Raw genomic sequence first — 25,292 nt, 5'->3', positions numbered from 1 at the left:
ACAGTTGTCAATGAGACTAAGCGCAAGTACCATCGACAACATTCCACTCACTAGACGTGTTTTTATGAGAAATGAGCGACTTTTTAGAACTGACTAATATTGCCATAACAGTGATATTTGTTAATATCGTACCGATACTAGTCCTACGAACCTGTACAACTTTAACGTCGAAAAGAAACACATACACCAACGATAAAATAATAGCGACCGATTATGTCTCCGAACACTCACCTCTGGATCATAATGTTCAACTGGTAGTTGGAAATGTGTCACCCTCCTCCGTCTTGACGAGAAAAGAAAGTTGTATTGAATTCAAATGTTGTACTAAAAGAAGGTCACCAAACCGAACAATTTGTAGAAACGTAATACTATGGTCCTAAACGACCGAAACACAAATGTCTTCATTGACTGATAACGCCTGAAAACTACGTCTGATGCCTACAGGTTAGCGGCGACGAGACGGTTGGTGGTACTCTGCGTCGTGATACAAGGGGTATACAAAATACAAAACGAGTCAGATATGGCGTATTGTACAACACTTTTTTATGGGTTTCGACTCCGACCTGCTACTAACTAACAACACACGGTACACAGGTGGCACACAAATAACCAAAACACAACCTATGACATAAAATAACACGGTTTTCAGTGCCGTATCAGTCCATGGAAGACATGTTGTGTTTCGGTCGTTTAAGGACATAGTATTACGTTCTACAAAAATTGTTCGGGGTTTACACGGTACACAACCGACTAGCTGTTAGTACACATGAGGAGTTGTATAGTTCTAAAATTATACAATCTTATTCTGATTCTCGTGGAACATCGGAGAGCGGTGGGTAGAGACAGACGAGTTCGAACTACCCAGTTAGCAGACGATACGTAAAGGAGTGAAGGGATGCCGATCTAGGGTGAAGTGGGTCTGCAACAAAGAACAATATGGTCGAAGAATGATAATATATTATGTTTGTAGTTTAGTTTGTATGATGTTATGTTAACATTAATACAACGCGCTTAAAGTTGTACAGGTGGCGGCCGGTCAGCTACGCTGGAAAATCTCCCATGAGCCATCTAGTTTTTATATATATCTATGGCTGTATCCACAACCACATTAAAAAATGTGATTTCCATTTTTTTAAGTGCATCTTCAATAGGCTCATCTGGAGTTATATGTTTCACTGTATTTGCACCAAATACTAATACTAATTTTCAAAGAAAATGGCATACATCATTGTGAAAAATATAGCACTACCGTAAATACTATCAGCTTAGTAGTATTTAGGAGAGTGGTAGGTTATCTATGACCATATTACATTTCTTTTTGTTTCACAAACACTCAAACAACACTGCTTGCTGGTTCAACAAGCCTACAAAAGCACAATTGATGTTTTTATTGTATGTCGCTATTATCGAGTTGCCGAGATTGTGATATTTCGCTGTGGTTCAACTCATGACACCATATTGATGAAAATTGTTATTTAAAAAATCAGGACATGTTTCAAAGTTAACCCTAGCTAGCACGTTATGTGGAGGATCTTAAGACGCAATCACAACACAATATCAGGAGCTCTTCATCGCCATGGTTTCCAGACACACAGCATCAATCATCAGCTATCAGACCCCGTCTCCACTCCACTACCTGCAGCACTTTGAGATTCTTGGAGGCACTGAGAGAGAACAAGCTATTATGTGTGAGGGAAACATTAGGCTGGTTTAACCATCAGTGATAAACAAAGAGGCTTTGTTTGATTGATTTGTTTTTTTCAAATACAGAGCGAGACCGAACATGGCCAACAGAGTGCACTATTTACCAGTGATTCTCCTCCCAGCGCTTTGTTCATTTCTGACAAGATGTCTCTGAGGAACTTTCAACAAACAGTGAGATACATGTTTTCTGTTAGGTGTCTAAGATATTTGAGTGAGATACTTGCCAATTTAGGATTATTATATTGTTACAATCCACATGTTCATGCTTTATATTTCTGTTCACTTATCTCCATATTTTGCACAAGGCGTCCTCTTTGTTTCAAACAGCAGCTCTTTTCATTTAAAAAACATCCTAATTGAGCAGTTTAATATATATTTCTCATTTGTAAAGCCTTTTATTTATATATTTATTTATGGTTTTAGACTTTGTCATTAGCCTCCCTTATTCATTTTCGTTTGTTATGTATTTATTGTTATGCACCAAATACCAAGGAAAAATTAATGCAGTTTAAGATCATCATCAGATTATTTTTTATCTTTTTGTTGTCTTTCTTTTTCTTCAATACATTTATTTTAATTACATGAATAAGAGAAAACGTTGAAACGCAGAGAACTCTGAGGGTACTTTATAACCATGAAAACCTGTTATGTTATGTCATGCCAACGTACTTCCCCAGTTTATGTTCACCCTCTTCAATATTTATTGAGAAAGTGAAGGCCAATTAGCAACGGCCATTGGCCATTTCTCATGACGTTCTAAATGAGACTTTCCATGGAGTGTGTCACATGGAAAATGACACCAAAGACTTTAAAAGCCAATAAAGGCATTCCTCAATAAGGAGCAAGGCAGTCATCAGTCCACTATGTTCCACCTGGGTGTCAGTGACATGCCCGCAGAGTTACAGTGGAAAGCCATCCTCCTGCTGCGCCCCGCTCGTCCTCCATATTTCTAATGACATGACCACAGCCTTCAACAGAGCGGGAACACAGCTGAACTTAGTAGAAATGGAGGACCAGAGATTAAAAGACGAGAGACCAGCTGAGGAACTGATGGAAGTCAAAGTGGATGTACAGTCTGAAGATCTGAACTCCACCCACAGTGACACAAGGCCGCAGATTCAGGGCAGGGATCCCAAAGGAGTTAACACGATTCTGAAGGTAAATATTCTGTAGCGTTACGGGAATTTTAAACATACATAAAACTTGACACAGAACCTCCGGCACAAATATGTAATTTCTGTGTGGAGAAACAGAGAACTAGACAGTCAAATAAACAAACCCACGTGCTCTGCATTCACCTCCTGCTGTCTCTATTGACCCATGTGATGCAAAGAGTTAAACCTGGTGGTGAACAATGATTATGACAATACATGCAAATTAGAAAGTGGAGCTTTTTAATAAATAAATGTGTCCGTCTAGGACAATGACCTTTCATTTTGTTATCAGATAATATAAGACCACCCATTTCCTCTGTGGTAAATATCAATAGGCTGCATTATACTGACCACAGGTGGACAGGATCATACACACAGGTCTATGTTTGCCCATGGTGATACAATACTACTCTGTAAAGCTAAATAAGCATTTAAATCGGTTCAGTGCAATACATGTGCATGCATTACACATTATCCTCAGCCTGTCAACATGTTATCATCCAACCTCCACACCTCAGTATTGACTTTAAAATGCTTGAGAAAAATGTGTCCCCAGAAGTCACTCTCAGTGTCTCTGTGTGTGTCTTCAGGTCACGTTTGAAGATGTGATCGCCGAGCCTCCCTCGGTGCGGAGCTTTGATAAAGTGTGGTTGTGGAGTCACGCCCTGTTTGAGGTGTCCAGACTGTGGATGTACCGGCTCATCTCTCTCCTCCTGGCGGTGCCGGTCTCTCTGGCAGCAGGGATCCTCTTCGCTGTGCTAAGCTTCCTTCACATCTGGTAGGACTGTTGTCACACTGAGATGTGAAGACTTACAGGCATGGAATAACTGATAAACGTTTTTCTGGTAAAAAAAAAGGAATCATTCAGAATGTAGTTGGAAAGATTCAGTGACACACGCTTTTCCCTGCTATATGTTTTGGTTACAGTTTATAAGATGTATTCTTTTTTTATCAAAGAGATGAACTAACGTTGTGTTCATGTCCCTGTTTCTCTCCAGGTTGATCATGCCCTGTGTGCAGCTGCTTCTCATCAACATGCACTGGGTTCAGACTGTGTGGGGCAGCGTACTCAACATTCTCATCAGCCCATTATTCACTAGTATGGGAAAGTGCTGTGGTCAAATCACCATCCATCTGGCAACAGATGAAGACAGATAGAAAAATGTGCCAATGATAAAGCTACATCATGATTATTAGTCAATGATTATTTAGTATCATGGCTCACCTGGCATGGTATTTGCTTATGGCTCACCTGGCATGGTATTTGCTTATAGCTCACCTGGCATGGTATTTGCTTATAGCTCACCTGGCATGGTATTTGCTTATAGCTCACCTGGCATGGTATTTGCTTATAGCTCACCTGGCATGGTATTTGCTTATGGCTCACCTGGCATGGTATTTGCTTATGGCTCACCTGGCATGGTATTTGCTTATAGCTCACCTGGCATGGTATTTGCTTATAGCTCACCTGGCATGGTATTTGCCATGCTGATCCAGTTTTAATGTGTACCTTTTTTGAATAATGTGATTGTGTGATGCATAGGGGTGCCTCTAAGCTAATATGATCAACCATGTGTCAATAGGTTATGTTGGGTGATTGGTACTAACACTTTGTAATACTCAATTTCAGAAATAAACAGCAAACAAATCCCATATAACAAAATGATAAAGCTGAGAGTCTCAGGATGAGGTTTTCTTTATTTTTAAGAATTATTTGATGATGTGGGATCATAAATATGTTGAACATCACACCAATCATATGAATTCCATTAAATTGTGTTTCTTTTCTTGATTCTGTTTACTATTTTGATCTGTATTGCGATAAAGTTGACATTTCAAGTTCAGTTGAAATACTCATTGTCCAATATCAAAGAGGACTTTCTCACATTATTTGGTATTAGTTCTCTGGCATATTATTATATTTATATAATATAAATGCAAAATACAGCATGCAGCTAGTGTCACTAACTAATTAGGACTTACAAATACTTTTACAAAGAGCTTCATGGGGCACAATTAAATAAATCAAGTAGTAATGACAATGATTGATGGAAAATGTATTGATTTATGAAGGAGTGATGAACGGAAAACATATTGGCCACTCATGATCATGCAAAAGTGAGAATCTTTACGACGGGGGATCTAAAGGTATTTCTTGGACCGGGGCACGGTCTGTTGAATTTTGTTGTCATAGAGGTTGCTAGGCAACAACCGGAGGCTCCAATAGGACACTCCTAACATTCAACACACAAAACATAATCACACACACATAACATCCCGTAAAATTACAACTTGCCTTTTTAAGACAGTTTTTAAATTTGCAGATGTTGTAAAGGTCATGTGACATATAACAGATCTCTGGAATCAAGGCTTATAACAAATACTATGTTTGAAAGTGTAGTTGATATTAAAACACATGTTGTATGCGTCAAGTAACACATTCAGCACTGTTCATTAAACTAACCCGAGTAACTGATACCCACTCTCACCATTACATTCTATAGGACTCTAAATGTAGGTCTGTCTGTCTACATTAAATGAAAGACAGGAGCCAGTGCAGTCTCAGCTGATTGCATTGACACCCATAGAGTCAGAGGTATGCCCACCACGACTCTCTGCTGAGCTATTTCTGTCACTCTACCTCCATGCCTAACTGGACTCAACTCTCTCCATTGCCTCACCAAGAATACTCCTCTAATTGGGTTGGCTCTTGATCACATGCACTCAGATCCCATTCCACCCCTCCTTGCTGTGAGACCTTTTAGCAGTTTTCAAAAGAGCCTCCCCCTCTTCCCCCTCTTTTTGGCAGCACCATGCTGTATGAGTTTGTTTGTTTATGCAACCTGCTAATATAGGAAGCTACATTCTGTATGAGTGATAGCAACAACTGCACAGCTTAAGCAAGACTGAATCAGAGTTTATTTTAGGGACTGTTGGATTTTACGTTTTTAGCCCGGAATTGTACGTCATAGGAGACTCAGGACACACCTTCTGAGAACCCTCTAATGCATAGACCATGAAATGTATGAAAAGCAACATTTTTTTATATGAACATGTATGATCATTACGTTTGCCTCTGTAAATATAAGGTATGCATTACACACATTTATCCTAAACAAAACCATCAGGAAACTGATATTTACATACTCGGTGTTGCAGTATTTTTACTCTATGAAGTGTCAACTCTACGGTTACAGTGACAGAGGAGGTACAGTAGAGTTTTTCAAACTGGCACAATTTCAACAATGTGGCATCTACTAACCACCGCACCACCTGACGTACAGTTTCACACATGATGAAGGTGTTGAATTGATACATAAAGCTTCAGCAAAGTGCCAATGAATGTGAATCACATTTTTTCTTCTGAATGATAAATGATAGTACAACATTTAGCACTATTATCCTCACACTTGTGTTAAGCAGTACGCTTTTGATCTCTGTTTTGTTGTGGAATGTAGTTTGAAACACGTAACAACGTTTTTCTTTTCAAAATAGCTTCAGTATTAGGATGTAAAACTGTGTCCTAAGTGAAGCCCGAGCAGCAGGGTGTGTTTGTGCTCACTGCCTCACTCCGTGGTGGAAGTTCGTGCCACTGTGTAAACCCTTCCCAGTGAGCCCCACAGCCCTATGTGAAATGTGACACAAGCTTGGGTGCTCCTTTAAGGCATGCCTTTTCTATGTGTGTGCATTACCGTGTGTGTGTTTCCACTGTCTGTGTGCGGGGGCCTGTGTGTATGTAGGGTGGGGGTCAAGCCTCCATTTTTGCCAGGGCGTCCTCAGCAGCTGTCAACTGGCATGCCAGAGGGAGCGTCACTCACAGTGGTGATACAGGGGTGCAGACGTGAACCGAGGCTCTGTGCAGTTTGATCCAGGAAGGTTTACTCTCACCGTCTCCGGCCCCACCATGGCGGATCAGTACCAGTACAACACCAACGAGGAAAAGATCGTGAAGGACAGCAACACCAAGGAGATTGATCTGATCAACAGAGACCCCAAGCAGATCAATGAAGACGTGGTGAAGGTTTGTGCAGCATGGAGACACCACCCTGTCACAGAAAGGATTAGGAACATAAGCTGTTATCTGAGGAGATCAAATTAATGAAGTAGAGACAAAGACAGGAGAAGAGATTACTATACTATCTGGAAAATCCCTAAATAGATCAAGAGCTTTTCCTGTTGCCTGGGCAGAACCCAACGTTTATTTTGGGAATGGGGTAGAAGTGTGTGAAACTGATACCTGTGCCTGTGATTTATTACGTTTTGACTACTGTTTATCCTGTGATCGTTGCCCTGTTAGCGCAAGAAAAAGAAATCACTAAGAAAAAAAGCTAAAATGTCCTTGTTTGTTATGACTGCAAGGGCTTTATGGTCAATGAAGATGGTTCATTACACGTTATTAGCAGAGTATATGTTCAGTATCTGCACTACTTAGTTTGAACTGATTTGCATGTCTGTTTTAAACTGGAAAGTGTTTTAACTTACTGCTAATAGTCTGGTCTTTAGCATTTACACGTTTTATTCAAGCAGTCATTTTCTGCGTACATTTTCAAATAAAGTCATTCTAATTGAAACCTTCAACCTCATTAGTCAGGAACCTTTCTGGATGTTTGCAAGCTTAGGGTGTCCATTTATAGTTTCCAAAGGACACTGACTGTTCTTATGCTGAATTTAACTCCAGCAATTCTTCTAAGAGCTGAACGAGGCCAGAGCTGACTGAGAAGATATAAAACAGTGGATGTTTAGCACTTTATTCAGAGGATGATCTCGGGAGGCTATCTACAGGAAACACACAACCGATGGTATCCAGACTCCAGAGCTCTGAAAGAAAACAAAAGGCTTTAGAACTGTTCGTCTGTCTGTCATGATTAGGTTGATTTGCATTTCATATATGAGTCTAATCTTGGAAAGCTTTTCTAAAGGGGAAGGTGACACATACTGAAAACAGATTAGACGATTGTACAGTTGCTCTCATGCATTTTACATGAGGTGAACTTCAGTTACTAAGAAGTAGGTTGGAAGAGAGCTTTTAGAAATGATTGTAATCAGTGTTAAAAGCCACTCCATAACTTTGCCATGACATTTAGGGAATTTTTCGACACATAATTGTTTTTTCTGCATACATTTGACCCTAACACGTCTATCTTTGCACTTCAGATATTCAGAGCCCAAAGAGCTCTGTTTGAGGGAGAGGAAAAAGTGGTGTGCACTCAGGGATGTGTCGTAATGAAAGCCCCTTTTTAAATGTCCCTTTTAGGTGGACTTTGAGGATATCATTGCAGAGCCTGACGGGACACACAGCCTGGATGGGGTTTGGAAACTCAGCTACACCACCTTTACTGTGTCCAAGTACTGGTGCTACCGCATCCTGTCTGCTGTCTTTGGCATCCCTGTTGCTCTTCTGTGGGGCTTCCTGTTCGCTTGCATCTCCTTCTGCCACATCTGGGCCGTGGTTCCCTGCATCAAGAGCTGCCTGATCGAGTCGCAGTGCATCAGCCGCATCTACTCCCTCTGCATCCAGACCTTCTGTGATCCCTTCTTTGAAGCACTGGGCAAGGTCTTCAGCAGTGTGCGCGTTGCAGTGCGCAAAGAAGTCTAAAAACTCACACTGTAGTGTTTATAGTATGATCGGATGAAGTGCGGTATCTTTTTATACACCAGAAGTTCAGTCCAGGCGTCTCAGTCCCTCATAGTCCTCCTCCTTCCTTCATAACATGCCGTTCCCCACCCACCCATCCTCAAGCTGGGTCCTGATATGCCCTGTGTGCCTATTGCCACCATGAAGCCCAGTGACAGCTGCAGCAGGCAGCGTGGTTCTGTGACAGCTCTGGCACTCCTGCAGGGCTCAGTGCGTCTCACTGAGGGAGGAGAGGACTGCCTGCCATGACCAGGATCTGTCTGTAATCATGTATTTGTGTCACAAAAAGCCAAAGACATTTCAACAGATGATATAAACCCCCCAACATTGCTCAACCTGTGGACAATGCTCCATGTATGCATTACATTTTGCCATTATTAAATATTGTATTGACGCTGTATGTGCCTGGTAAAGTTGAACTCTATATTAATGTAATTGGATTTGGTATAATGACCTTATTTAAAGAGCTCTAACAGAAAGAAAGCATTTGAAAAAAAAAAATATTTTGTCATTCTTGATGACTCCACTTGCTTAATTGTACATGTAAGAAATATGTTGAACCAACCATGCCGATAAACTACTTCCTTTTACCGAAGCGTGAGATTAGTGGAATATTTGACTACTCCACATTTCAGTCACGTCTGTTAACAAGTATGCAATGAACTACTGGTGGAGTAAAGTAAGGAGGGAATTGCATTTTTCAACAGTGTTTTATTAATTATGTATAAAGTATAAGAACTTTGCTGCTATTGTGCACCTCTAGTTGAGAAACGTTAATTATACATGGGCTGGAACTTTTCTAAGTACATTTCACAATTGATGAAACTGTGCTTATAATAAGTGTATTGCATCACTGGTTCACCGTTTGCTTGAAAGTATATTATGTGTGTTATTTCAGGTCAATGTGAGAGGCTGGAGAAATACATTTTTAAGATTCACCAACCATCTTAACTGCGTTTCAGTGAATTTTTTTGACAGTGACCTTGGAGCTGTGACCCACTAGAGGCTGCTGTTGTGTCTCTTTTACAGTGTCTCTCTGGTGTCACCACGCCCTTCTTTGTTCGTGTTCTTCTGGCCAACACATCCTGGTCCTTTGCTGCATCTGGAAATGCACTGCTAGAGATAATATGTGCAGAGACACCACACCGTGTTAAAGCATTAGTCTGATGAAGGATTGTGTCAACAAGAAGCAACAGTGATTTATTGGCCAATACATAGAAAGTCAATATGCAGACTAAAAATGCAGCCAAGAAAAAAACACATTGTCCACAATTACAATTTAATTATATATTTTGGACTATTTTGGAAATGATTAATTAAACATGAGCAATTGCAAACATACTGTTAATAAAAATGGTCCTCCACACATTGTGGGAGATTTGAAAATTAAAAGAAATATATTTGGTAATGAAGTTCAAAGCAAAGGTCTTTTCTTTAACTCTGTTAGGTCTTTAGTATAAGTAACTGTTTTATAATAACAATCATAAATAATCGGTAAATGGATAATAAATGACCAATTCAGGTAATAGTTATATTACTATTAACAAACTATTACATTAAAATGAAAACATGTTTACTAATTAATATAATATAATAATGCAGTAATTTATACCTGATCATTATAATACCATGGTTGATGGTTTAAAATATGTAACTATACACAATATTTAGATGGATGATTAATATTCTTTGCATAATTTCTCCTCAAACAAGACTCTCCTCTTGTGCTTCATTATCTTAGGGAAAGTCACATTCTTAGGATAAACCCCCCCTAAATATTACTTAGCTTTTTTTTTATAATTTCAATTTTAGTTTATTGATAAGCTCTAAAACGTAGACAATACAATTATAAAATCAAAGCAACGATACGGTGTAATGCAGTGTAAATACCCAGCAGCTAACCTGTATAAACATGATTTACTTCAGAGATATTGAGTTGGATTGTTTTTATTGACAAAGTTAGCTTTTATTCCGGTCATTTCTAATTATTGACAGGGATAATCAATGTGCTGGAAATTGATCTCAACCTGGACGGCCCTTACATTTGAAACTTTTACATGAATATATATACACAACTGACAAAAAACAGCCTCATGCTTAATTAGCTTTTCAACAGAGAATGCGATAGGGAGCTCATGGCCACAGTTTACGTTTATTGGCGCTTCCTGCGGGATATTGCACCATTGATTGTTGACCCAAAATGTGTTCAAAACAAGGTGTTACTTTAGTTCACTCCCCTGGTGTGCACGTGCTCCTGATCTCAACCCAATAATGCATTTTGAGCTGAGGCTAAACAGGAAGTTTCAATGTGCTGCCAAAACTGTGCAGGAACTCAGTCACGTTATTGATTCTGTGTCAACAAACATCCGGACATTTCCAGCAGCATTGCCAAGGCTTTCAAGAGGTGGTAGGTGCTCCTAATGAGCATCAGCAAGGTATAAATAATAAAGCTGTGTGTGTTTTTGTGCTGCTTTCGCTCTTTATTTATTTTTCAAGCGATTTTTATTTTCTTTTTACCAGGGAAAGACATGACATTTCTCATCTAACAACATATCAAGTACAGTAAGTAAGCATAGATGTATGCAATCCACTTTAAATATAACAAAGTAGTTCACAATATTTAGAATAGATAGTTAATTTCATCATAACACAGACAGCAGGATCCACAAGCTTTGCAACTGAATCAAAAATGTTTACAGTGCTTAAAAAATATTCTCTTTACTTCCTCTTCACTGTACACATATATACTGTACATCTCAAACAAGAATAATATAAAAACAAAAGTCAAGTGATTGCTCAGCTTGGTCTGTGATTATCTTATACGTCTTTATGAACATGAAATACCACACCATTACTCCTTTTCTGTACACATTTCTATCTCACAATTCCACTTCACACTGTGAAATACTGTTAATAAAACAATGAAGACCTTTTTTGTTTGTTTTTTCCTTCAGGGCTTGAACTTGCGAGGTGTATCTGAAGGAGTTGAACTGCTAGATGTGACGCAGGTGTTTGAGAGGAAGGCTCGAGAGAGAAGGGAAGACGGGTTTATGTGGAGGATGTCTGTGTGATGCTCCTCTGGCTGCTGGTGCTCTTAATGACAAAGGTGGAGGAGTTGCTCTTGTGACTGCAGTCAAAGTCACGCTGGGAGGACTTGAGGTAGCGTGTGGAACAGCACAGGAAGTTCTGCTTGAGATCCTGGAACAGATGCCCCGCGAAGCACATGTAGATCCAGGGGTTACAGCAGCTGTTGAGGCTGGCCAGAAGCATGGAGATGATGAAGGGCATGGCTGCAGGAGATTAGGGAGAGACAAGTTATTGACAAAGCAAAAACCTGCAATTTAATTTACTCTGTGAAAGAAAAAAAGAGGCTAGCATTGAGTTTCACTTGTGATGCTTTTTGATCCATGGCTGTAGAGAAGGCATTGTTGGTTGATCAGTGTAATACTATTTTTCCAGATTGCAATATATTAACTGCTATGTGAATTGTTTTGAATCATAAACCCATGGTCCCCAGGGATTGAATTTCAATAATGGTGGCATTCACCTGAGCCTTGACAACTATTGAGTGGTTTGGTTTGAACTAAGGTACAGAAATCTATGCCCATCTTTAGGATGAATCATACAAACCTTAATTAATGTATTGCTTTTAATCTAGAAAAAATGTCAGGTCACATGTTGCCCAGCATTTTAGCTGGCTGAAATTAGATCATGCTAACATGAATACCGTAATGTAAAACCAATTCTCAGTCTTTGGAATCAGAAATTGAGAAGGCATAGGAGTGTCATAATACTTCCAGCTCAAGCGTGAGAAATAAACACACGATGATGTCAATGGAAATATGTTCAATCAAGCCAGAAAGCAATGAATTTCTAAAACAAAGCAAATTCCTGCAAAAACACTTTCAAGGTTAGACTGCGAGAGACGGAAATGTTGATCACACCACATCCATGTATTTGGCTCGTATCCTGTATTTAGCCTCTTCTTACTGATTGTTAATCCATCTGTGCTCTTGCTATTCTCATGTTGTCGTTAAAGACAACAGTTTAATGTCCCTGAGCTCCAACAAAATGTCTCTAAGTAAATTATCTCTGTAAGGGCACGAAAGTCACACGCATGATTAATAAGAATTTATCATCAGCCATTAGGGGATGGATTTATGAGACTAAAAATGTAACTCAGTGCAGATGATATAAATACCCTTCAGCTATTTTGTCATGGGTTTAAAAAAAACCTTTGGGTAGACACTGTGCTAAATATATTCGATGTATGAAAATGGCAGTAAAATGTATTAGATATACTAAACATATATTTTAACCTGAGCATTAAAATCCAAATGAATGAAACATTCTACAAAATGCTAGAAAGGTGTTTTAGCAGCTGCTATTAGACATATGTAACCTGTGAGCCATGGGTTAACCTGCTCTATTACAGACTATGCTGCTGAGAGAGAGGAGGAAACCATGCTTCATTGGAGACGGCGTGAAAGACCAACTGCTGATTATCAAGACTTCTTATCGGGGTGGATGAGAGCAAAGCAGGGATTCAATTTGAATAATAGAAAGAACTATCGAGACTTGACTGAATTAATTCAGTGTCTTTCACGAGAGCGATGATTCGCACAGCAAGTGAAAAGGTAGGATTATCCTCCCCTGGGTGGTACATCTGTCTTAATGTCAGAGCTGATACTGGGCAGCCCCTAAAGACACTTCGGCAAGTCATTAACAAGGACACTTAGTGGTCATTCTTGTTCCCTGATGGTAAATGCAGTGCAGTAATCACATTTCCATTGAAACATCAAGTGATATTTATGAGTAACATTGCTTTCAGAGGGCTTTATACCTGAGACCCTGCCTTGCTTTTCTTGCTGCTAGTAAAGACAAAACTGTGTATACAAACTGACATTTACACTTGGACATTGAACACTGGGCTTTGTGTCCACTAAGTACTTAACACAGATCAACACGTGAGTCTGAGTCAGCACCCGAGGGCACCAGGCTCAGCGGGGGTAGATATTCACGTCGATACCATTTTTGGGAGGTTGTGTTCGTGTCTGAGTCAGAGCAAAACCTTCAGGTGTTTTTGTCCTCGAGGTAATCTGTCGGTTAATGTGAAATAACAGGCGCTACTGACGTCAAAAAGATTGGAAGGATAGGACAGTGACATTTCCAAAAATCATATTGATGAGTGGGTTGCTAAAAATGGAAATGTCCCTTCTGTGACAGTACTGGCTCTTTCACAGTAAAACAGAAGTTTTGTTGGAACTTTGACAAAGCAATTTGGCTCTTTGTTCAATCATTTAAAACATGCACTTATTGGCTCAATGGGAAATTGTATTTGAGTTTCAAACTTGTGTGTGCTACAAAGCTGATCAAATTGTGGCTAAAGCAGTTCAAATTAGATGATATACAAGATGCCACTGGGACATCTGTAAAGTAAAAATGAATCTACCACAAGAAATCATTTAGCGTAGCTTGGGGAAAGCTATCTAGGCCTTGTGCAAAGGTAAACAAATATTTTACTAATAAAAGTATTTAAAATATTTTTTTATATGTACAAAAATGAGGGTGGAAAATGTAGTATTTCCCATTTTATGTGGAACTACGTGCTGGACTGTTTCTGGGCCAATTAAGGAGAAATATGTTATGAAAGAGCAAGCCAGCTTCTTATCTAAGTGTCTGAAAAAACACATTTTAATAAATGTCAAACTATACATTTGAACAAAAGTGTTGTTACCTGTACCAGGGTTTACTAAATCAATCATCGCAGAGCAGATGATTACTTTGGTAAATGGGGAACAGTGTGGAGAAAGTGTGGTAGTCTGCATATAAGTACATAAACTGCTCCTACACATCCTTTGTCTGTTGCCTTTCAAACACACACGGCAACCTTTAAGAAGCAATTTTGCACTTATATTGAAATGTCAGCTTGTTTGATGCATGGTGAAAACAAAAAGATGTCTTTATTAAGTATATCCCAGAGCAAACTATTCTAATTATTTGTATAATGCTGCCAATAACTCACAAACATGCTGAAATAATGTACTTTTCTGCACCATGAAAATGAATTTAACTTTAGATATCCAATTATGTTTTTGCTTCGCACAATGTGCAAACAACATGCTATGGATATGTTCCATGGTGAATGACCTAAGCATTATCATAATCTTTGTTTGAGGTGCTATTTAAATATTTGCTATATATCGCTGCAGGTTGACTTAGCAAAGATTACACATTAATAATGAGTTTTCTTTTTACGCTCCTCACTGGATGCTAATATTTCACTACAATTGTTCTCATATGCCCCATTAAAATTCAAAACACATTCAAGCAACCTTAATGACTACATTAACGGCAATTAACTGCAACAACAAAATCTTACTTAACCTGATGTTTTGTTCATACTGTTTCCTTTTAACATTTGTGAATGTTTGAAACACGTTTGCAGGGTACAGGGTCTTCCCTTAGCGAGGGATTCAAAGCTTTGCAGTCTGGGCTCACCTAATGGCCACTCTATCTGCACACACACAGGAGACACTGCCGCCTAGTTTTTTTACACAAACACTGGCAACGTGTCACTGCCAATTCTAGCCTTTCTGAAGAAGTGTTCACGTGGACGACAGCCATCAGACGTCAGCCTCCGCCCTGCACTGAGCCATGCTCTGCAACAGAAAATGAATTCATCACTTTATTTTCCATTCAAGGGACAGAGCACCTTTGCTGCTATTTTTTCCAGCACTGTAAATATCACTGAGAGGTTAAACAACAAAGCCATTCATAGCAATTTACCTCAGTGTTGGAGAACTGGATGACAGCTAAGGGCAACTGTTTAGCCCCAGAGTGTAAAGAGCTCAAATGAACAATGCCACTTGATGACAGCGACACAACCATTCAGCTGGAGCCTTAAACACAAACCCACAGAGGCAAAGAAAAGACCAGAGGCCTGAAACACAAACATCTATTTACTCTTCACTCATCCTGAAACTTCCTATTCCCTACATGTAGGCCTATTTAAGTCTGTCTTTTTAGAACATGTTTCTCTTTTTAAATGTTTTGTCTGGGAAAATACAAGGTTTGTAATGTCTTTGAGGACATGCAGACATCTCATATTAAAAGCTGTACTGCCCAGAAATCCCCTTAGATCATACAGACAAATGAAAACACATTTAATATTAAACACTTTGGACACTCTGTTGGCTTTTACTTTAATGGTGCCTTTTATTTACAGTAGTTATATTGAAATGTAATGGAAATATAGAAGGAGAAAAGAGGCAGAGTCCAAATAACTTGTGATTATTGGTAGATTAAATCTTTTTTTGGTAAATGGGTGTGGCCATGTGCCAGCCTGTCGATAAATGTAGGGCCCATATACATGGTTGCTAAGTGACCTATTGTGAATAAATGTCAACGACACTCCAACGTACCTTGCAGGCACAGAGCTCTTTGGCGCGTGTATGCGCACAATAATTTGATCAATGATTAGCCTTCAGTCGGTCTCTGCAGGTCGAGGAGCGTCGAAGGAAACTCGTGAAGTAATGCATACTGCTTTTTGCACTTTAAAGGGCCTACCCAATTCTTTTTAATCATGAGAAATATGATTTATTATGACATATAAGACATATTGCTCCTGCTATGCATTTCTGATGTAAAATGACCCCGTGTTTCAAATGTTGGTGGTGAGGGGACAGGGACTTCGTAATAACTGTGGGATAAGGATGTGTTTTTGATTAAAAACCCTGACATTTACAAACTTTAAAATGCCTTATTTGAACAAAATCCAAATCCTTTGCTATAAAATCTGACATGTTAAGTAGTTCAAAAATGTATTTCACGTTTATTGTTTGTCTGAGTGTCAAACCTCCTGCACTGCACCCATCCGCACCGCACCCTGGCTGCGTTATTTACCCTGACACTAAAACGGCAGAACCAGGCTCTCAATGAGTCAGCCATTAAACCATAGTGCTTTATTAATATGAATGAGGAAAGCAAAATACACACATCTCAAAGATTGGGTTAGGTGTTCTATGTTTGTTCCATGGATACGCAAGCGTTGGTATCCCCGTGCGTAAAGAGCTCTGTTGCGCACAGCAATATTGATATGCCTCACGGATATCCATTAATTACCATATCGCCAGGAAAATGTGCAAAACGGTTGAACATATGAATACTGTGTTAGGGTTTTAATCATTGTAAATGCGTAATAACTCGCAGCATGGCACACACTCAAAATCAACCTACCCTCACGAGGCGCAGCTGGATCCCACGCAGACCACATCTGAACAGAGAAAAAGGGTGTCCAGCAGACGATATAAGCCAAAACGATCACAAAAGTCATTTTCACGGTGGTTATCTTCGCCTTGGAGATGAGCTTAACGCTGCTCACGCGGGCCAGTGTGTTACATTTGGAGGCTTTGGGCGTCAGGCTTATACACTGCTCGCGCCTGGTTTTCAGTTTAAAGTTTTGCCATATTTTGAAGCTTATTAACCCGTAGCAAATGCTCAGTATTGCCACCGGGATGATATATATGGTGAGGCTGATCCATGTGATGTAAGCTTTGGCACCCCACGGCTTTACGAAGTCGCCCCAGCAGTCATACACTCCGGATCCAGCCGAGCCAACCTCGATCAGGGAGAAAATGAACATCTGCGGGATACTGAAGATCAAGCTTATGACCCAGGAAACAATGACATAAAAACGGTCTTTTCTCCTGTGCAAAGAACGGAGAGGCTGGCAAATTGCCAAACACCTGTCTACGGACATCAAAACTAACATGTAAGTGGACGCGAACATCCCAACGACCTGTAGGTATTTCACTAACCTGCACAAAACGTCCGGTCCATAGAACCGAAATGTAATGTCCCAGATAAGTTGAGGGAGAACTTGAAATATCGCCACAACTAGATCGGCGATACTCAGGTGCTTCATGAAGTAATACATGCGGGACTGGCTGTGTTTGGTAGTGTGGATGGCCAGCAGGACGCACAGGTTCCCCGCCAGCGCCAGAAACAGCACCAGGGCGAGCACAGTCACCTCCACCTTCGCCACCTCTTCATCCCGCGTCAGAGGGTTCGTCTTATTCAACAAACCGGTCCCGTTAACGATACTTGAGTTCCTCCAGGAATCGTTAAAGTGCCAAAAGTCACTTTCATTTGAAATAATCTCCATTGTAGCAGTCTTGTCCTCTGTAGATGCGTAAGGGGTTTGCACTCATGCAATAACTTAAACAGTCACTTAGAGGGTCTTAAGTGGAAAAGTCTTCCTTGCGTCCTCAGGTGTTCAAACGCAGGGTGAGGTTTGATGAGTCTTAACACATATTCATCAAGGATTACCAAGGATTTGTAAATCAATCTCCCAACCTTTCTAGAAACTGCAGACTGAAATATTCCACACACTCTGCCAAAAGAAAAGTAACCTTAAAGTTCAGAAAATCTTCAATGTGGATTTACTAGATATAATAGAGTAAAAAAATCTGTGAGTTTACAATTTACTGGCTATAGGTAATTCTCCAAAATCCAAAGAATTAGCAGGCTGTGAAGAAATACAAACACAGTCAATATTCACTTTAAAAACAAAAAATGCCACTTAAATTAAAATGTGACGAGAAAAAGTGCTGCAGAAATTGTAAGCTCCAACATCCTCTCTGGTAAGAATCGGAATGGCAAGCACCTCAGCACTCAACCCGTTATATCTGTCCCCGGTTCAGTGTACAGAGAGAAAACCCATCACCTCCACAAGGGAGCGATGTGAGGCGTTCATAAGTGTCCTCCCATCCTGCTCTGCAATTCGGAGCCCAAACCCCTGCATAAACCCCTCGACATACTCTCACTGACCTCATTTTGTGCAATAATTGAGCTGTCCATACTGATGTTTGGGAGAAAGCAGTGGCCACACAGTGAAGCCTTTGGTGCAAAAGCTTTGCTGTCATTATGAGATAGTTTCAGTGTGCTATAATCTGGGTTCAAATGAGACTGAACCTTCTGCTGGATACTCAAAGATGTAATTTGACCTGCGTTTTTAATAAGTGAACAGCTAAACACATACACATTCCTAGGCTTCAACTGAGAGGCAACATTAAAGGTAAAACAGGTGACATGCAAATATCAGAATTAAAACGATTTCTGAGGTTTAAGTGTGTCAAAAACACACACAAACATAGTTTCTATCTACTTAAAAACTGTTCAAAGCCACCATGGTTTAAAAGTAAACTGCACCTGCATGTGTGACATCATCAAGGTAACACCCTCTGAGCTAAATGAATATGAATGAGAAGAGGAGTATTTTGGCACATAAAGCCATACGCTTTTTCATGAGAGGACACAGAGCTCGGCACACATGTTTCATGTTCACACTATACATGTGTTTTTTATCGTCCATGTCTAAAGGCATCTTAGACTACAATAATGACACACTTTGGGAGAACCTTGTTGATGTATAGGATCCAAGCCCATATTTGAAGATAAAATGAATAACAAAATTCCTTATTGTTGTTGTTATTCTGTTTCTCATTACTTTTGTCCTGAAGGTCATAAGGTTATTGTAAAGGTGTCCATGATTACCTCTTACCCTCATAACCATGGGGGGAAAGCTGTTGAAATGTAGCTGGCAATGTTGTGCGACGTCCATGTTAACATCCATGTGCTACATTCCAGCCGTTCTCTCGAAGATATATGTCTTCTCCCTATCTGTGTCGCCAAGTGCAATGCTGCAGAATTAGGGACTAAAATAAAGAAGGTCAATCCATTAATACTTAATTAAGGAGAGCGATGTACCAGGAATAGTCTATCAATTTAACATGAAAACCATTATACATGAATGTATACAGTTTAATGCTGAAATGTCTTAGTAAAGGAATGAAAATGGCCATACTGTATGAGAGGATTCGTTACAGACACTTAGAGGAGTAGGGGTTTTTGTAAAAATGTAATATACCAATCGTGTCTCATTATGCTTTCTAAATTCTGTTTTAATGGATACAAAATAAAATACAGCACAATGTATGTGAAACCAAACATGTTGTCGATCATGATCATTTATAGGTTTATAAGTGCCAATACTCAACACTGACTTTTTAAGTACACATCTTGTAGGGACATGATTGATAATATGATTTTAATTAACCCCAATGCTAACAGAATCAGAAGTGCTGGTAGTCATATTTGTCAACTACTGTGCGGCTCTTTAAATTTCCAGCAGTTGCAAACCCTGCGGGCAAAGGCCTCTGGTCTTATACCAATGCCAAGGGGGAGGGTTGTTTCCCCCCTTTTTGTGGCTTTGGGTTTTGGAAAATGGCAGACCCACTGGAATTTCAAAGCACATGAAACGTCATGTAAGCTGAAGATGATTTAGGGATGACTGGAAATAAAAAGGACAAGGAGGAAGAAGCATAATGATACATCAAATCTAATGATGTGACTTGTGAATTTGGAAAGAATCATTGAATGATCTCACTGACTACATTTTCTAGTGAGCCACGTGAAATGAGACAGCAAATGAGGAAAGAAACTGGAAATAGTCTGAAAACAACAAAAACAACAAAATAGCAAGTGCCATTTGAAAGTTTGGTGCAGACAGAATATTGCTAGCACTCATTATAAATTAAATACAGTTTAAGTCTTAGATGTGAAGTAAAGAAATGTGTTTTTCAAGGTTTTACGTCCACAAAAGAAAGGGCCAGTCACTGCTGCAAAGCTTTAGGGAGGTTATGCCAGATAAGATTTATTGGGAGATAAGGCTTAGAATATTTTAGTGTCAGGAGTTTGGACTTGCTTAGCAGTGTGGAGTGAGTATCTGATGGAAGCTGTTTGCAACAAGCAAGATGCGGTTAATGCTAAATAGAGATAAATAGGCGATGTCCGTTTCAGGTGCTGGGTCCTCCAAAGTCTGCATTTCTAGACTAAATGTGTCATAATGAGGTCTGTCTCACAAAGAATCCTCTTAATGTAACAAATAAATAGTGTAAAGTCCAGTGTGGAGCGAGCAACCTCCCCGGTCCTGTTGACTCTGCTTTGACTGTGTTCTATGTAAATTGAACAGGTATAAGTTTTCCTTTGTTCCACTGTAAATCAAGCTGCTGAACAGTATTGTGATTATGCTGTGTTAGGAGTTGTTGGGAGGTGCAATGTTTACAGTGTAGTTTGTGCAACCGAGAAGGTTAAATAGGGAAAGTGCAATATGTGTAAATAGGTATGGACACAATAGGGATATGTGCAATTTGACGGACACTATGCATAGGTTTAATAGGGAAAGTGCAATATTTGATTTGTGTATGTGCAATAGGGATATGTGCAATAGGGAAAGTGCTGTACCTGTATGTTTCTTGTTTGTTTATTTGCCATGTGATATGTGATCTCTGTTCTGTATCTATGACTGATTGTCCTAAATGTTTTATGTTTATTATCTCGATGCCCAAGACAAATTTCTCCTAAGGGGGACAATAAAGCTCTATCTTATCTTATCTATCTATCTATCTAAATGAGCTGTGCGCTTCATCAACTTGCAGAGACCATTATCACATTCACCAGTTGTTAAATATTGGAGGCAAGAAAATCAGTATTGCTGGAAGCCTGTTCTAGTTCTTAGTCAGGGTCGTCACGGAAAAATATTTGGGTATTTATAATTCATTAAAATAATTTGACCTCAATAAAGAATTTGACCTCAAAGTCATATTGATCTGTGATGATGAAAAATGTGGCAATTTTTCATCATCACAGATTAATATGACTGAGGTCAAATTCTTTATTACAATCTTAAAAGGACCTGATTTTAGGAGTTTATGTGGAACACCTGAACACTCAGTTTTCATCTCTGTGAGGATCACTTCATTTTGGCAGGAGGAGAAGGAAAATAGTATTTGAAGTTGGAAAGGACAACTGCATGTGAGCCATTGTGATTCAGGTGCACATGTTAGCAGCATGAGGTCTGGCGTGAAGTTTCTGCTGTCGGATTAAAAGGACAGAAAGCTGTGAAGCTTTGTAGACCTGATTACTAAAATAGAGAGGCGGGGTAGTGGAGAGATTCTTCTTGCCATAAAAAGAACAAATTAAGATGAGAAGGCTGAGAGAAGTCCAGGATCCATGTGGCGAGCCAAAACTGTGAGGGATATAAGAGAAAGAATAAGGATGGAGAAAATAATGCTCTGGATTTTTCTGATATTTATGACATTGCCAGGTGAAATCTTCAAAACATCTTTAGAGTGATTTATTTTATGTCCGGCCCAGTAAGGAGCGTTGAAGGCGAAGGTTGTAAATTAAGTCAGCAGACATGTCATTTGGTTACACAGAATGACTCCAGTAAATGCGTAGACTTGGGTTGTAAACACAACTCTATTTTATTTGACATTGTATAATATTACTTGCATCACTCTAACAAAACTATTTTGCTACGATGATCCTGTTATATTTTATATAGTAATGCATTTTCCCTGTACTAAATAAAGATACTAAACACATGTACTGAATAACATTACAATACTATAATATTGTGTACATTGTATTTATTATTCAAACCTATAACTAAAACTAAATAAAGAGTTCGTAAATCATGGAGGCTTGAGTTGCACTAATAAACATATTTTAAACAGACATTAGTATAATTCACTAAAGGCATGGTCATTGCATGGCTTTTTTTTACCTACCTCACTAATTTTAAAAAATTTTTTTTTAATTTCATATAAATATTTCTTTATATGTTTGCTAAATCTCAGTCTGTCTCTGCTGTAAAAACATGTGCCACTTGAGACTTCAAAAGATCTTGGTTTTTTTGTATCTTAAATTACAAAAGACACATTAAAGGAATTCCTCTTCCCACTAATATCTACATGGATTTCAGGTCAAAATGTTTTTGTATAAAACGATTATTTTCTAGAGAAATATGGTAATATAATAAGGCGCTAAGAAAGCTGCTTTAAGGGCTGATCATAACAACAGATGGTTGTGGTCATTGGATACACAGTAAACATTGGAGAAACACTTATTTTAACACTGACAACTTTAGGGATTATTATACCCAGTATTTAAGTAATGAATTTATATTTTTCCCTTTTTTCTTAAGCCACATAAACCTGTGCAACATATCTATCCCACCATTTCCCGGCTGATTCCAGCTGCTCAGCAATTTTTTCCGTGCCATTCCCACACATATTGGGCTTTGAGTTGACAGATCCAATTAGAGACAAGGTACAGGCCCAAGCCCCAGATGAAGAAAGATACAAAGGTTGGGCACGCTAATACTCTGGGCTCCTGCTGCTTATGTAATCACTCAATACACCAAGTTCACAGCCTAGCATTTTCCCCCAGTTGATCTTGTGTCTTGAGGTGCATGAAAAAGTAGATCAACACAGAGGGATGCTGTCACTCCTGGCTCAGTGGGTGGACGATAGATTCTGCATGCTATTTAAAGCACCACGGTGAGCCATTAGCCTCATAGAGAAGAAGGTGTTGGAGATTTCCAAGATTACAGCCACATGTTTCAGAGGATTGTAAGATTGAAGTGCAGGTAAACAGGCTAGATTAAGTCTTACATCACACCAGTTTGAGACATATCTCACTCCAGCATGGGATTGTAACTTGCAAATGTGTTAAACAGTATTGCATACAGAGTTCTTCAGGGGGGCCTCACTTCTAAGATAATGACGTGCTTCATTGCAGGAGCTTCCTGAGTTGCTGTTTGATCTTTTTGTTAAAAACAAGATCTAAGACTTCTGCCTCGAAAACAATAACAGAAAAAGACTTCCAGTGGCAGGTCTGAAAAAGATTGATATACGTGTTTGCCCATTGTTTGCCCATTCTGAATGGTGTTGCAGGAAGTGGAATTGGATCTTTAAAAATATAAACAACTTAACATTACCCCTTTTCGGATGACTGTTTTATGTTTGAGGAAATAACTTAAATTTTTTTTAAGCACAAATCATATCTTGTTTGCTGAAAAATATATTGATAATAAATAAATGGCTGCATATGACTCATGCCATAAAAGGGGGAAGTTTGGAGAGAATGTTGATTAGATGTGTTATTGCAAATCCCTTTTCATTACAAGCTTCAGCAATATCAGATACACGTAATTGGGTTTTTCAAATTCACAAAGCCTTAGTTTATAATAACAGAGGCATTGGGCTTATCAAAACTTAACGACCAGTAAACTATATTTGTCTTTCTGTTCCTTTTATTGGTCTGATAAATCAGGGCTGTCTCCTCTATAAATAACAACTCAACTATCATACTCCATTATATGAACAAAACATGCAGTGGATGACAGTACCAGAGCGTTTGTTGTTAAATCGGTGTCTAAAACAAAGTAGAGAGTTGATAAAACAACAAATTGTAGAGACATGAGTTTGACTTTTTACCACAACGGCTGACATCAGGCTCGGGGCTCAACTGGTTAAGCCTAAAGTTACCTGACTATTTTTGGACATGCTTTTTTTATTTGTTTTTATTTATTTAACCAGGATAGGTCTCATTGAGATTAAAAATCTCTTCTTCAAGAGAGTCTTGGCCCAAGAATGGTAACAGCACAGTTACAGACAATTTTACAGTTACACACAATCACAACACAGTCATACACCAAGTTTAGTCGAAGCATTAACGGACACAGCGGCCTGCTTCAAGGTCAGTTAAAGTTGCTTTGAGGGTGTTTAATGAGACCAGCTCTCTGGGTTTCAGCTCAGTTTGAACAGGTCCCAAGCTTGAGGGGCAGCGTAACTGAATGCCCTTTTCCCCAGTTCAGTACGGACCTTTGGTATAGTTAAAGGAAAACGTTCTCGGAGCGAAGCCGATAAGATCCATGCGCTAAGCAAAAAAAAAAATACTGGACACTGATGTGAAACAGCTTCTAACAAATCTAACTGCTTGAGTAAAAAATTGGAAATTAGAAGAAAACACAATGTTCCCACCTATAACTTTGATAATATGACCCTTCCTGTAATCGTGCAACACACTGTAATCAACATATACTGTAAGGAACCCAGTGTACGATCAGACCAGTTAAGCACAAACCCCCGCTTCTTTTCGCATGGTAGTGTTTGTGAGGGATTTATGGGAAAAAGGTGGCGATGGAGAGAAAAACACTAACATTTCACAAGGACGAAGCTACAATAAATCTCGCATTTTGAAAGATTGGTTTGCGGAAGAGGCACTATAATCTATAATATAATTTGTTTCTAAATGGGGGGAAGAAAAAAAGCATATTACACATGTGTCCAACAAATATTTATGCTGAATGTCAATTTAACCCTTTAGAAATCAGGCATCTGCAATGTGTTTGTGCAACCAAGACACTGCATTTGAACTAACAAAGAATTCACCTGCTGTGAACCATGATGGGAATACAAAAAAAAGTATTACAGTTTTTCTCGATTGCTAACACACTAAAATTCAACATAAAGCACAATTATTTTATCTGACACTCAAAGAGCAAAACATCGGCTCAAATCTCCAAAACTCTAAACACGTTTTCAGCTTTTCACACAATTTGCAAATCAACATGGCACTTTTTGCAAACCACAGCACACGTTTCTTCATGTAAGACACAGGAATCTGACATAAAGTCACGTGTTAGCACATTCATAACACTGATATTCAAAAAGCCTCACACATGGACCAATGATCAAGAAACACGTTCCACCTGACCAAACACCTGATGGCATAATTGTTGGCTCATCAATCAGAGAGGTGAGGGTGGTGTCGAGAAGGAGGGAGGAGAGTGAGAGTCGGGTCGAGAAGGAGAAGGAGAACGAGACGACGAAGGTACAACCGAAGGTAAACAACGACATCTTTCATGAGTGGACACCGAAAAATATCAC

The 25,292-nt window shown here is 39.2% G+C and overlaps 4 protein-coding genes across 4 annotated transcripts in view; 2 read left to right on the top strand and 2 right to left on the bottom strand.

The window, feature by feature from the left end:
* Positions 1-25,292, bottom strand: part of LOC104966523 (cugbp, Elav-like family member 2) — a 334,875-nt gene that overhangs the window by 140,011 nt on the left and 169,572 nt on the right. The window lies entirely within an intron of this gene.
* Positions 2,662-4,102, top strand: LOC104966248 (caveolin-2-like). Its single transcript, XM_010795432.1, has 3 exons — positions 2,662-2,862; positions 3,449-3,636; positions 3,857-4,102. The coding sequence occupies exons 1-3, from the start codon at positions 2,662-2,664 to the stop codon at positions 4,014-4,016; spliced, it is 549 nt and encodes a 182-aa protein (XP_010793734.1). The 3' UTR covers positions 4,017-4,102.
* Positions 6,578-9,761, top strand: cav3 (caveolin 3). The gene is made up of 2 exons (XM_010795254.1): positions 6,578-6,879; positions 8,113-9,761. The coding sequence occupies exons 1-2, from the start codon at positions 6,763-6,765 to the stop codon at positions 8,452-8,454; spliced, it is 459 nt and encodes a 152-aa protein (XP_010793556.1). The 5' UTR covers positions 6,578-6,762; the 3' UTR covers positions 8,455-9,761.
* Positions 10,103-18,119, bottom strand: LOC104966113 (isotocin receptor-like). The gene is made up of 2 exons (XM_010795255.1): positions 16,732-18,119; positions 10,103-11,783 (listed from the first exon to the last, which is right to left on the bottom strand). Exons 1-2 carry the CDS (start codon positions 17,657-17,659, stop codon positions 11,542-11,544), a joined length of 1,170 nt encoding a protein of 389 aa, XP_010793557.1. The 5' UTR covers positions 17,660-18,119; the 3' UTR covers positions 10,103-11,541.

This window comes from Notothenia coriiceps, unplaced genomic scaffold, assembly GCF_000735185.1.
Source record: "Notothenia coriiceps isolate Sejong01 unplaced genomic scaffold, NC01 NC01_scaffold00037246, whole genome shotgun sequence".
NCBI lineage: Eukaryota > Metazoa > Chordata > Actinopteri > Perciformes > Nototheniidae > Notothenia > Notothenia coriiceps.
Note: the sequence above shows the minus strand (reverse complement) of the source record. Positions and strands in the feature narration are given on the sequence as shown.

Coding starts and splice junctions, on each gene's coding strand:
- LOC104966248 (XM_010795432.1), top strand. CDS start 2,662: ATGACCACAGCCTTCAACAGAGCGGGAACACAGCTGAACTTAGTAGAA. Junction 2,863..3,448: donor GAGTTAACACGATTCTGAAG/GTAAATATTCTG, acceptor GTGTGTCTTCAG/GTCACGTTTGAAGATGTGAT. Junction 3,637..3,856: donor CTAAGCTTCCTTCACATCTG/GTAGGACTGTTG, acceptor GTTTCTCTCCAG/GTTGATCATGCCCTGTGTGC.
- cav3 (XM_010795254.1), top strand. CDS start 6,763: ATGGCGGATCAGTACCAGTACAACACCAACGAGGAAAAGATCGTGAAG. Junction 6,880..8,112: donor TCAATGAAGACGTGGTGAAG/GTTTGTGCAGCA, acceptor TGTCCCTTTTAG/GTGGACTTTGAGGATATCAT.
- LOC104966113 (XM_010795255.1), bottom strand. CDS start 17,659: ATGGAGATTATTTCAAATGAAAGTGACTTTTGGCACTTTAACGATTCC. Junction 11,784..16,731: donor TCCAGCTGCGCCTCGTGAGG/GTAGGTTGATTT, acceptor AATCTCCTGCAG/CCATGCCCTTCATCATCTCC.